The sequence below is a fragment of the Scophthalmus maximus genome, chromosome 19 (assembly GCF_022379125.1).
Source record: "Scophthalmus maximus strain ysfricsl-2021 chromosome 19, ASM2237912v1, whole genome shotgun sequence".
Taxonomy (NCBI): Eukaryota; Metazoa; Chordata; class Actinopteri; order Pleuronectiformes; family Scophthalmidae; genus Scophthalmus; species Scophthalmus maximus.
The window spans coordinates 2,985,975-2,999,050 of NC_061533.1; the positions used below are offsets into that span (position 1 = coordinate 2,985,975).

Here is a 13,076-nt window from a genome sequence, read left to right on the forward strand (position 1 = left end):
CTCACACTCCCTCCCTCACTCTAACTCTCTCTCTCTCTCTCCCTCTCTAACTCTCTCTCTCTCCCTCTAACTCTCCCTCCCTCCCTCTCTAACTCTCTCTCTCACACTCCCTCCCTCACTCTAACTCTCTCTCTCTCTCTCTCTCCCTCTAACTCTCTCTCTCACACTCCCTCCCTCTCTAACTCTCTCTCTATCCCTCTAACTCTCTCTCTCTCTCTCTCTCTCTCTCTCCCTCTAACTCCCTCACTCTAACTCTCTCTCTCTCCCTCTCTCTCTCTCTCTCTCTCTCTCCCTCTAACTCTCTCTCTCACTCACCCTCCCTCACTCTAACTCTCTCTCTCTCTCCCTCTAACTCTCTCTCTCTCCCTCTAACTCTCCCTCCCTCCCCCTCTAACTCTCTCTCTCTCTCACTCTCCCTCCGTCACTCTAACTCTCTCTCTCACTCACCCTCCCTCACTCTAACTCTCTCTCTCTATCTCACCCTCCCTTCACTCTCTCTCTCCCTCCCTCACTCTTTCACCCTCCCTCCCTCCCTCCCTCTCTAACTCTCTCTCTCTCTCCCTCTCTCTCTCTCACTCTCCCTCCGTCACTCTAACTCTCTCTCTCTCACCCTCCCTTCACTCTCTCCCTCCCTCACTCTTTCACCCTCTTTCCCTCCCCCTCCCTCCCTCCCTCTCTCTCCCTCCCTTCCTCTCTCTCTCCCTTCACCCCCCCATCTCTCCTCAGTCAGTCCATACTTGGTTGACCAGCTGCTCTGCTTCATGCTGCGGTGTTAACGATGACCCGTGTCCCAACTCTCTCTCTCTCACACCCACTTCTTTTTTTAAATTATTTTTTGTAAATCAGAGGTTTTTTCTCTCACATAGGAAATTGAATGATTCATAAAATCGAGGTTATTTAATTCATAAGGTTAAAACCCTCAGTGCCTGGCAGACGCCTCTGAATGTTTGTTCAAACATTTGTATGCGACATCAATGTGTTTCACCCTCTAATAATCTATAATTCATAAGTTTCCCCAAAATGTAGAAATGAAGCACGTCGCGTCTCGTCGTTGGTGGTAAACAGCAATTATTTATTGAAATTAAAAGTACCAGATCTATTGCATCATCGTAACGTCTTGTGTCTGTAAAGGGGGCGGGGTTACTCTACTGGTTTTTATTCTCTGGGTGGGAGTCGGACGTAGTGAACACAAATATACAGGGAACATTCAGCTATCACAGATTGCACACCAGATACTGTAGTAATGCAGTCTAATACAAGACCACCGATTAATCCAACACTTCTTCTTCTTCCTCCTCCTCCTCCTCCTCCTCCTCGTTCTTCTTCTTCTCCTCCTCAACTCGTGCTCAATCCTTTTTCCACCGAGTACAAAAGTCCAAACAGAAGTTGGGGACACGACCTGCAGCTCTGTACACGAACCGACGCTCGGTCACTCGGTCAGACAACGCCCTCCAGAAACAAAAAGAACAATGACATAATGCCGAGGAACATGTACAATGCACTGACACAGAAAGTCAGCTGTGTTAATAAAACATGCAACAAGTAACTAAACTTGCTGAAATTGCAATAATCATAAAAAAAAACTAAAACCAGTAATAATTGCATAAATACGTCGTACGGTTCATTGATCCAACGTAAAACTGCTTTCGCGATAAAAAAAACAACGGTGATTCTTCTTGACGTTTTAGTTTTTTGTTTGTTTTGTACACGTGAAGGTGCAAAAGGAACTCCTGATTGATAGATGGCATGATTGCACGCTTTAAAAATCACAGTACGTCAATATGCAGAAATGATATAAGGAGGATGACGAGAGTGCGTCTTCATCAGTTCGACGTTGGGGATCAGTGGCGGGGAATATTAAAAGGACTTTTCTTTCTTTTGTTAAGTTTCAGGCTGTGAAGACGAGAGGGGAAACAAACTGTTTTTAAAAACAAAATAAGGAAAGAAAGAAAGAATTAGAAAGCAGCACTTGAATGCACATGTTGCCCACAGAGCCACAACACAACACAACATGAACACACACACGCACGACGTGAGTGAGGTGACAAATGACAGAAAACAACATGTTCAGTCTTTTCATTAAAAAAAAAAACAATCTCTCGACTATCGAGGTCGACAGCAGCCGCTCGACTACGACTTTATTCTAGTAAAATTACGACTTTACTCTCAAAGTCTCCATTTTTCTTCTCTCTCATTGTGGCCCCCAATACTCCTGATGAGAAAGTAGTTTTAGTGAGTTATCAATGGATTGGATTGGTTCCCGTCCATCCAAACCAACGTGATTATGTCTGTACAGGAGCAGAAACAAAAAAATATTAGTGTGAAAGAAACGAGTGTCACCACAAAAAAACAATATTTGTATCCTTCCCCACTGGACTCAGTAGTTAAAATGTACAAATCAGATCATTCGTGGACATTTGTACCAAAACTGATAAAAGGGTCAAAACAGCAGCTGGAGGTCAGAGGTCATGAAATAATCTCGTGATTTCCATCGTCGACACACTTTTTCTGCTTTCACCTGTTTGAAAATGTGTTTGGCTGCTGCTCGTCCGAACAGACCGAGGGTTAAAGTGTCTGGAGTGTCTGCTGTCGTAACAATAATAATCATAATAGGAATCATAATAATAATAATAACGTAATGCCACAGGATCCGAGTGAAGTCCAGCAAAAAACGACGAGTCTCGTAGTCTAGAAATTAAAAAAACTGCAATTCATACGAAATACGAGTCCCTTTTTTCCGTGTGCATTCAAAAAGCCGTTACAATAACTGAAGGCTAAAAAATAAATGTGCCGAAACATTATTTCTTTTTTCAAACCTAATTCATATTTTTTCTTCCCACAGATGACGAACCCAAGATGTTTCCTCTCCAGACGAAGAAAAAGAAGTGATATGGTTTTTAAAAATATATATATAATCTGAAGTGATAACGTCTCCAGTCTCCGAAAGAGCAGCAACAACAAAATGGAATTGGGAATTCATAGAAAGGACAGAATAGATGATAGGTTTAAGAAAAGAAAAAAATCATCATCATCATCATCATCATTTACATAATTTGGCAAAAGAAAAAAGAAAAGGAGAAGACAATCTGATGATCGATCTCTGTGACGGTGATGGCTTTGATACTGTGGGTGACGCACACGCGCACAAAATGAATCACATTTATGTAAACAGCGACAACAACAAAAAACAATCAGGAAACTATAAAAGAAATATAAAGTCATTTTGCATAAACTAAGACGCACGAGTCAAAGTCAAACCCACGGACATTAATTATTGACATTCATAATTCCCTCCTCCGCTCCGCTCGTCGCCGGGACGCAGACGACACACAATCGATTTTAGTTTCTCGTTTTAAAGCCAGGAGTGGTTAGTCACGACGCTATGTTACAGGCAAGTTGTTTTCCTTTTTTTTCCCATTGACCTTGTTATAATTTTTTTGTTGTTTTGTTCTGTGTTTGTTCCTCTTAGAGTTAAAAAGGCCATGGTCAGTATGTACAGTATTAACAAGTTTGTTATATCTTGCAGTGACGGACGAAGGAGTTCTTCTCCCCATGTTCTTCTTCATCTCGACGGCGGCGGCGGCGGCGATTGATTCGAGCTCGCCGCGCTCCAGGTTCCTGTTTTCCTCCGGGTGGGGAGGGAGGGTGGGATGAGAGCAGGTGGTAAAAGTGGTGACAAGAGTTTTCTTTTTTCCTTTTCGATCCCGTTCATCCCCATCTCCTCATCTCATTTCTCCTCGGCGGAGTTTCACCGACATTCCCTCCTGTTTTTAGTGAGTTACAGTACGTGTGGTTACTGTACAGACAAAAGGAGAAGGAGGGGGTTCGGAGGGTTTGTTGAATTATGTGGTGGCGTCATTGAGGGAACAGCGCGGCGGATGGAGGAAATGAAGCGCTCCTCGAGAGGAGGCGGTTTCTTTTGTGGAGCTCAGTTTCTGCAGCCGTCCTCGGCGCTCCGCTCGTGTTGCAGGTTGTAGTAACAGTTCTGACAAACTCGCACCGGCGACGAGATCTTCAGCCGCTTGATCTCCGACTGGAAGCGGCTGCACCTGTGAAACACGAAGAGACGAGGTCAATATTCCCGCTCCGAAAAAAGGTGGTTGGTGGGAAATTTCAGGTTCTCACAGGAGAAAGTGGAAGAAAACTATCGATATACATAAACTTATGCAGCCCTTCATATTTGTATTTATACTTATGAATCCATTTTTTTTCTTCAATTAGTTGCTAACAAGTATAAACCAAAATAACAAGAGGACCTATATATATATATATATGTGTGTGTATATATATATATATATATATATATATATATAAATTCAAGCCTAAGACTTGAAGTAAACATTTTTACTCAGATTTTATGCATATTGTGAATTCTTTATACTAAAAATTGATTTTGAAAAAGTCACAATATACTGCCTTGCTTATATATTGCGACATATTGAATCGAAAACCCTGTAACGTGATACGTATCGTGAGCCAGAATACACAGGCCTAAAACCAACCGACCCTAAATTGTCTCGTCAGGGTCTCCTTCAATTGTCTCGTTCAATTGTAGCAAAAATTCTGATTGGTGGACAGAAACATGTAACATCCGCCTTTTCCCAAGCCTTGAAAAAACTAAACAGACAGAAATCAGAAAGGTCTCTGCGGCAGCCATTTCACGTCCTTACTTCTGGCAGAAGAGCTGCCCGCAGTTCCTGCAGTGGTGGCGTCGCTCGGTGAGCGAGAAGCGAACCGTGCAGCCGGAGCAGCTGTCGACCACCTCGTCCTTCACCCAGTGGTCCGCCGCCGAGCGGCCCGGCTGGTCGCTGACCGACCAGCTGAAGACCCGGCCGCGCCCGTCGCCCACCAGGATCTTACTGTGGTCCCTGAGGACGGGACAAAGAATCGCCAGTGTTGAAATTAAGTTACAACTCAAAACCAGTGACATTACTATTTCCTCGCTTCTTTGCTCCGCGTCTCTTACTTGGAGATGGCGAGGTAGGAGATCTCTGCCGGGTGAGCGTTGTCCTTGCGATCGAACGCCGTGTGCATGGTGAGTTTGCTCCGGAAGACCAGCTGGCGCTCCCATCTGTAGCCTGCGGACACGACAAACACCAATGAACATTTGACAACGCAGCATTTAAACACTGCAATCAAACGGCCCCCGTCGGATCCGATCAGATCGGTGCAGCAAACTCTGCATATTTGTCTTTGTAGTTGTTAAAAAATGTAAAAACCTTTTTGCCACGTACCGGCCCTGAGCTGGTTGTATGTCCGCGCCTCCATGGCGGCGGCGGACTGGAGAGGCTGAGGCGCCGAGCCCTGGGCCGGGTGAGGAGCCAGATGATGAGGGTGAGGGTGAGGGTGAGGGTGAGCGTGAGGGTGAGCGTGAGGGTGAGGGCCTTTGGTTTGGCCCTCGGAGTAGTTGACGAACACGAAGCCGTCCTTCTCGTCGATACTGAGCGTGTCCGACCAGCGGTGGGAGTCGTCAGAGCCGCTGTCCATCGACCAGGATGCTCCCGCTCGGGCTGACGGACCTTGAAGGTTATTAATCATGAGGATCACGTCTGATAACACACCATCTCTATTTGTCAGTGAAGGATTAATTAGAGGTGACAGTGGGCTGGGGTGTACCTCTGGGTCTGTGGACGGCGCTGCCCGGCTGGCTGCCTCCGCCCGTCGAGGGGTTTTGCGGTGCTTTGGGCTCCTGGCTCAGACTGGGCTCGTCTCCGTCCGACTCGCTGCTGTCGTCTTCGCCGTTGTGACTCTCGCCACCTTCTGGGAAACATTTTTAAATTTATTTTGGTTTTTTTCTGACAGACTAAGTCCGGTTGCTGCAGATCAAATCTGTTGCTGTTGTTTTGTTGGACTCACCGATCTTCTCGTCGCCTAAGCAGTCGGGCACATCTGGCTCCGCCGGCTGTGGCGCAGGGGTTTCTGGGACTTGGAGAAACTCCATTCTCCAAAACTGCAGAAAAAACAAATATATTTATAGGGAAGAGAAAATAGAACCTGTCTGCATGAATATCACTGCTATGCGTGAGAGAGGCGCGTTACCCTGACGACGCCGTCGGAGTGGCCCGTGACGATGACGTTCTGCGTGTCCCACTCGTTCATCTCCGACACGCAGCAGCACAGGATCTGCTGGCTGCGTCCCGTGAAGGTGTTGGCGCTGGCGATGGGGCTGCCGTTGATGCTCCACACGTGGATGTAGGTCCCGGCGCAGGACACCACGTCCCCCTGCACAAACACAAACACAGACATATGTATGTTTGAATCGTTTCACTCTTTGCTTCAGCTCAATGATGCAGAATGTCAACGTGTAGTAAAAGAAACACATTCATGCTCCAAACCCCACCGTCAGTTCGTTGATGCACAGAGCGGAGACGGGCGCCCGGTGGCCCCGGAGCTGCGTGACGAACGAGAGCTTGTTGAGGTCCCAGATGATGCAGGTACGATCGCGCGAGCCGCTGACAACGATGTGGTACGCCGACGACGCGGTGAGGCACGTCACGGCGTCCGTGTGGCCCAGTAAGGCCTGGGACACGACACGAAACGGAAAGACAAAAAGAGACAAGATGAAAGTTACTTTTGAGTTTGAAGGATCTCCTGCTCATCCCTGGGGATTTGGAGAGTATGTTATGTGTGTGTGTGCGTGTGTGTGTGAGTGTGTGTGTGTATTACCTGTTTGAGCACGAGGGACTTGGCCCTCTCCTTGGACGTACCCGTCTCCCACACACAGATGGTGGTGCTGGTGCCGCCGGTGATGACCAGCTTCGGGTTGGGACATATGGCACAGAGGATCTGACCCCACTCCGACAGACACTCGTACACAACCGACGCCTGAAAACCAAGACGGACGGTTACGATCGAACACCAGGTTTGCCCGACGGTTGCAGAGGTGAGGAAATGGAGACTTGGGGATTTGGTCCGTTAAGGCTTCATGATTCAGGAAAACAAAAGATAAAGAAATCTAAAATAACCACTGAGCTGCTCCAATGCTAAAGCTACAAGCTCCTGTACAACAACACGTTGTGGTGAACGCTCGCAAAAGAAAAAATGGTTCAATCGTTCTCCGTCTTAAAGAGAAAATGAAAACAATAAGTGTTTGACGCTGGAAGTTAACAAGAAAGTCTGGTATTAGTTTAAAGAGAGATCACTTACATGTTTCTTTCATCTGTTTCTATTACTAGAACTTTTAATTTTTCCAAATTTAAATGATGTTTTATAATTTTGTATTTTTTGGTCTTTGATTTCAAATGATATTGTATTATTTTGAATGTTTTGTATCCTTGTTTTCATTTAATTCATTTTGTAACGGCTGTATGAATAAAGTTATTATTATTATTATTATTTTTAAACAGACAACAGTGTAAAGAAGAGCGTGAGAGACTTCTGCAACAGCCCAGGAGTCAGTAACGGAAGGTGCATTGTCATTCAGGCACCAGCAGGGGGAAACACAGACGTAAATAACATTTCACCTCCACCTGTCAAGTTTCAAGGTGAAACACATGAGCAGAACTAAAAACAAGAAGAGTGTTTCAGTTGAGAGTCGTAGCGTTTGAAAAGTCAAAGAAACTGTGGAGCAGGAAGTCAGAGCTTTCAGTGGCGCGCTGAGGCAGAATAACAAACGCATGTTTGGGAAGCTGCAAGTTTAAATCTCAGCTAAACCAGTGGCAGTCTGTGGTTTCTGCTCCAGACCTTGTCGGACTCGTAGTTGGCCAGACGGCAGCTGAGGTCGGCGTAGCCCCAGGCGAAGGTCTTGCTCCAGGTCGGGGGAACCAGGACTTTGTTTTGCTCCACGGCCAGGATGCCCTTGTCGGTGCACACGATCTGTCCCACGGGCTCCTTCAGCTCTGGATAAAGGGGCGGCACGAAGAAACGCGTGAGAGCCGGGTCGTACAGTTAATTAGGGCAGAATGAAGTCGACAACACCCGGGGTCAGATCATTCCCTTTGTGATTGTGATTGTGTGTGTGTGTGTGTGTGTGTGTGTGTGTGTGTGTGTGTGATGAGTGAAAACGAACCTTTCACGGGAGCCAGAGAAGGTCTGAGATTGTCCAGATGGTGGAAGAAGATCTTGTCGCTGTTGGAGCTCGGGGGAACGCTCGCTACGTCCCCGTTGGCTTTACAGCGTACGCGTTTGGGAGGGTGGGGCTTCTTAAACAGCTGGCAACATACACACAGCGTCAAACACGGGCGAGTGATTTCAATAGTTCAAACATTTACCAGAAAGCCACATATTAGTGAGAAAGTCTGGCAGTCGACCAAAAACAAACTGAGTTGCCAGACTAGCTGACAGAAAAGTTAAAGAGTGTTTAGCATGTAATGCTGCCTTCATGTGGTATCGGAATTATGGTAAACACGACGGTGCACATGAACGCCCCGTGGAGACAGTTTTGATACCCGAGTTTCCTGAGCTGGGGCGACCAGAACCTTTCAACATGGCGGAGATGAGGATGAATTCAGTAATGGATTGGTACGTCATTCTTAATTTTTTTTAACAGTGCAACAAGTATTAGCTGTTGCTTGGAACATCAGATCACGTTGGAAATGGGAATAGTAGGAGGAGTCATTTTGGTTGTCGCAGCAACACTGATTAACTGACGATATGAACAGAATTCATATCAACACTAGCAGTGGTTGATAAGTAGTAGTAGGCTACAAACAGTAGGGACTAACAAGAAGAGCTCCACGAGTCCAGACATTAGCCGGAGTCTGACCTGTTTGGGGATTTGCCCGAAGTTGTTGATGAAGCCGATGGTGGCCGTCTCCTTGAGCGGGTCGTTGATGTTGTAGATGTCCACCTGACCCTCGTAGAACAGGTGGTGGAAGACGTTGACCGCCTCCACGGCCGGCGGACCCTGCTGCTTGTAGCCAAAGATCAGGTCGATCCACTCGTGGAGGTGGGCCGACACGTAGTCGCACTCTAAGGCCTGGAGGAGGAGGAGGAGGAGGAGGAGGTAGATGTTATGAAGTGTCCTCGCTAAAACCGAGACCCGAGTCGCGGGTTCGTTTCCTACCTCTCTGTGGACTCTGATGAACTCTCTGGGGTCGCCCTTGGCCCAAGGTGGCAGGATCACGTCTCCCAGCTTGATGCCGTTCTGCTTGGCGCCTGGTACATTCAGGCGACAGAGGGCGGACAGACCATTAATATTCATGAGCTCCGGTATCGTCCTGCCATCAGCTGTTATTGTCCAAGCTCCCATCATACTGACCCAGGTCGAAGTTGTTGGAGTTGAGCAGGAACTCCGGCAGGTAGAAGAACTCAGGGATGAGCTCCTTGACGTCGGCCATGTTGTGCTTGGAGGCCGAGAGCCAGGCCTCGCGCACGCTGTGGAACATCCTGTCGGCCAGGTCGAAATGGCCTCCCTAGAAATCACGCAAAAACATACGGGCACCAGGTTTGACATTCAGGTTCAGACACTTGAAAGAGTCAACACTTTACAATCCCTTTAAGCACCTCAAAAAAACCAACGTATTCTTTTCGGTTAGAAAGCCCGTGTGACAAACCTGAAGTCGGAGGAAAATCTGCGTGAACGGTTCCATTCGGACCAGATACGAGGCCACGATCATGGCGGACGAGTAGTGGGTGCCGTAGTGGTAGGCGGGGGTTTCACCTGGTACCAGAGAAAAACAACACACAGATCTTAGAAATTAAAAAAAGTTTTAAAAAATTCAATGTTGGGCAAGTGACCCCAGTAATTAGCCACATCCGGCTCAGTTCCGACTAACAGTTGTAGGAGTTTAGATTCAATAAATGATAGTCTTTTATCTGAACTTTAAAATGAAAAACAACATGGTTTTTCAAAACATCGTTACATTATTAATGCTGCCTGGCGTCTTACCGGTGGGGTCTTCCCAGTCCTTGTACCTCTTCTTGTACTGGGTCAGCCTGTCGTCCGTCTGGGCGCCCATCGGCTTGGCGAGGTTACGGAACGTCTTGGGGTTGCTCAGGTCCAGCTCCTGGATAATGCAAATGTTAAAGACTTGACACTAGACAACTTTACGTCTATTTACGACGGAAAAGACGAGAATGGAAGAGGCAAAGCTTCAGTCGCTCACCTCGCAGTCGTAGTCGGCCAGGATCCAGGGGAAGACGGGATACTGCATCAGGTCGTTGTAGGAGCGTCCGGCCAGCGTGTTCAGATGCATCAGGTACTGGAAGTTACTGATCTCTCCTCGCTGTGAGGCAGATCACACACACACACACACACACATCAGTGAGGTTTGTATTTGGAGGAGCTCATAGAAGAATGACACAGCGGCGGTTTGTGTTGTTGAATCACAGATGAGTCCAGGTTCTTACCTCCCATCTTTGGGTCACTGACTTCTCTCCGACCAGTGTGCTGAGCAGGCCGGATCTGAAAAGCACCAGAACATTGGAGTTAAAACAGCTGAGGATTTCTTCTTCCTACACATCTCATCAATGGTCTCACAACATCTAAAAAATAAGTCCGATTGGGAAAACACATTGCCACATGTAACATTTACCCTTGTTCCACGCTGGTGTTGGGCCTCTGGCCGGATACCGACTCGGAGCTGTCGGCCAGTGAAGGCACCACAGCCAAGAACCTGCAGGGGGGGGGGGGGGGGGGCAATCGATACGTGAATTAGAAAATAGAAAAACATCCAACTCCATCTGACTGTTTACATGTGTTTGTGTTCAGTACCTTTGGTAAACTTTGTTGCGGACGCCTTTCTGGAAGGCTAACAGGTAGTTCCTCCCGTCGGCCGAGAACACTTCCACCGCCATGGGCTGAAAGAAGAAGAGGACACACCAGGATTATATAATAATAATAAAAAAAGTGATAAGATACATTTTAAGAAGATAAGATAAGACATTCCTTTATTTGATTGACTACCGGGAAATCAGTCTTTCAAACCTCATGATGACCCAAAACATGTCACGGTTGAGTATAACTCTCTTCGAAATTACTATTTGAAGTGAAAATATGCTGTGTGTGTGTGTGTGTGTGTGTGTGTGTGTGTGTGTGTGTGTGTGTGTGTTCACCTGCAGCAGGTAGCGCCTCTTGTGCACCTCCTTGATGTCCTCGTAGGCGAAGATGCTGCAGGTTCTCTTTAACTGGCTCTGGCCTTGTCGGGCTCCTCTGGGGATGATGGCCTCATGCAAACTGGACAGAAGAAAAACAAACTTGTCATTGAACTAGTCAATGGTGAACTTGGATCTGAAAGGACGACGACGTTCACGTCACTCAAACTCAACAGCCTCCTCCTGGAGACTTGGAAGAAATTAGAAGCTTTTACACTTCAAAATACACCTTGATAGGGGGAAAAATTACCACTTCAAAGAATTATGGCCAAGAGCAATGCCCCCCCCCCCCTTCCCCCAAAAAAAAAATATAACAATATTCTAAATTAAATGTAGGTGGCAGGTTGCCAACTATTTCATTATTAATCTGCCAATAATTTGCTCAAGTTATCAGGTTAAATCATAAATTATTAAAATATAAAATTTCATATTTTCTAACTGCTTTGGAAAAAAGTACAAAATTTACGTAATGAAATAGTTGTAGCCACAAACAAATATGATATTTCAGTTCAATAAAAAAATTAATTGTGTAGTTCCTTAGTTCTTTATATAATAAAAGGCATCATTGATCAATAAGTAATGATAATTTTTTTGTTGCTGGACTAATTAGCTTATCAGTTCATCATTTCAGGCCTGAGGGTTTTGTTGAAGCTGAAGAGACGGTGAAACACAACGTGATCAAATCGAGGAGCCATCTGTCGCCGACTTTTTTTTTTCATTGTTTGCCCCTTTTCAAAATAGTGCCTCAAAGGAAAAGAAAAACATGTAAAAGCTTTTTTTTTTCTTTCTGTCTTGCTTCACGACGCATGCTCCCTCGGCAGCATTACATCATCCTGGCAGCAGGGACTCCCACTGCAGCGTCCGGAGGAGTGATGTCATCCTTCACTCGGGGACAGAAAGTACAGTAACCGCGTGGTCGTCTGTGAACTGCGGCTTCGGTAACTCGATCAGGATTCATCGCGAAGCCCTGATTGGTCCTCGTAGACCTTTATAAAAAAACGGGAAAGAAGAAACGATGCAGACTCCGGATGTTTGGACCTACTTGGACGGCAGCGTGTCGATGTCCCTGATCTCCCGGGACACGGTCATGGTGTAGCCATCGATGACGTAGAAGTGCTCCTTCCCGAACAGCAGCAGCCCCTCGCTGGTGTCCAGACCCTGCACTCTGGCACAGCGGTACATGTGCTGGATCTGGAACGTGTGGAGGTGAGACGTGTTCATTTGGCTCAAGTTCAATTGAATTGTGAATTCAATTCAAAAGACACAAATTCAAAGACACAAACACGAGTGAGGGAAAGTATTTTCTGTCCAACTCTTGACTGTTGGTAAAACAGTCTGTGTGTGTGTGTGGGTGTGTGTGTGTGTGTGTGTGTGTGTGTGTGTGTGTGTCACTGAGTTTTGTCGTTGTGCCTCATCTCTGTTCTATTTGTTCTGTTCTTCACTGTTGCAGAAATAGATTGTGATATAAAAGAGACTAACTGATCAAATACATATTCTAGTATGTGTTTATGTGTTTATGTGTTTGTGTGTGTGTGTGCGTGTGTGTGTGTGTGTGAGTTGTTGGGGGGAAAAACAGCACAATTTTAATGACTGATAAAGTTTCAATCCTTGTCGCTATGTTAACAAAAATAAACCGTTTCTGACTAAATAAATTATAAAACAGCACAAAAACATTTGTGAAGATTATAACAAAATCCTTTTTTTTCCCCACTAAATGATTCTCTGGAACCGGAATCTGATTTCGGCCTGCAGACATTGTGAATATACGACTCTCTTATTCAATTCACGTGTCAACGTGTCCCCCCCCCGACCGTCTCTCCCCCCCGATCGTCTCTCTCCCCCGACCGTCTCCCCCCCCCGATCGTCTCTCTCCCCTGACCGTCTCCCCCCCCCGATCGTCTCTCTCCCCTGACCTTCTCCCCCCCGATCGTCTCTCTCCCCTGACCTTCTCCCCCCCGATCGTCTCTCTCCCCCGACCGTCTCCCCCCCCCCGATCGTCTCTCTCCCCTGACCGTCTCCCCCCCCCGATCGTCTCTCTCCCC

General features: G+C 46.6%; 1 protein-coding gene across 10 annotated transcripts in view; it reads right to left on the minus strand.

Annotated features, from left to right (window-relative positions):
- Positions 1 to 1,051: 1,051 nt before the first annotated feature.
- wdfy3 (WD repeat and FYVE domain containing 3) overlaps positions 1,052 to 13,076 on the minus strand; it is a 73,405-nt gene continuing 61,380 nt past the window's right edge. For 7 of the 10 annotated variants that reach the window (XM_047328983.1, XM_047328984.1, XM_047328986.1 and 4 more), the window contains 22 exons: positions 12,077 to 12,225; positions 10,996 to 11,116; positions 10,655 to 10,740; positions 10,476 to 10,556; positions 10,291 to 10,345; positions 10,047 to 10,166; positions 9,830 to 9,947; positions 9,495 to 9,601; positions 9,200 to 9,353; positions 9,005 to 9,096; positions 8,705 to 8,917; positions 8,009 to 8,150; positions 7,684 to 7,838; positions 6,667 to 6,825; positions 6,341 to 6,520; positions 6,040 to 6,222; positions 5,857 to 5,950; positions 5,617 to 5,760; positions 5,220 to 5,519; positions 4,967 to 5,078; positions 4,671 to 4,868; positions 1,052 to 4,049 (listed from right to left, as the gene is read on the minus strand). In XM_047328983.1, coding sequence (XP_047184939.1) covers positions 3,929 to 4,049; positions 4,671 to 4,868; positions 4,967 to 5,078; positions 5,220 to 5,519; positions 5,617 to 5,760; positions 5,857 to 5,950; positions 6,040 to 6,222; positions 6,341 to 6,520; positions 6,667 to 6,825; positions 7,684 to 7,838; positions 8,009 to 8,150; positions 8,705 to 8,917; positions 9,005 to 9,096; positions 9,200 to 9,353; positions 9,495 to 9,601; positions 9,830 to 9,947; positions 10,047 to 10,166; positions 10,291 to 10,345; positions 10,476 to 10,556; positions 10,655 to 10,740; positions 10,996 to 11,116; positions 12,077 to 12,225 — 3,084 coding nt within the window. In that variant the 3' untranslated portion in view covers positions 1,052 to 3,928. The remainder of the gene's footprint in view (positions 4,050 to 4,670; positions 4,869 to 4,966; positions 5,079 to 5,219; positions 5,520 to 5,616; positions 5,761 to 5,856; positions 5,951 to 6,039; positions 6,223 to 6,340; positions 6,521 to 6,666; positions 6,826 to 7,683; positions 7,839 to 8,008; positions 8,151 to 8,704; positions 8,918 to 9,004; positions 9,097 to 9,199; positions 9,354 to 9,494; positions 9,602 to 9,829; positions 9,948 to 10,046; positions 10,167 to 10,290; positions 10,346 to 10,475; positions 10,557 to 10,654; positions 10,741 to 10,995; positions 11,117 to 12,076; positions 12,226 to 13,076) is intronic. The other 3 variants (XM_047328982.1, XM_047328981.1, XM_047328979.1) reach the window with 2 other exon arrangements.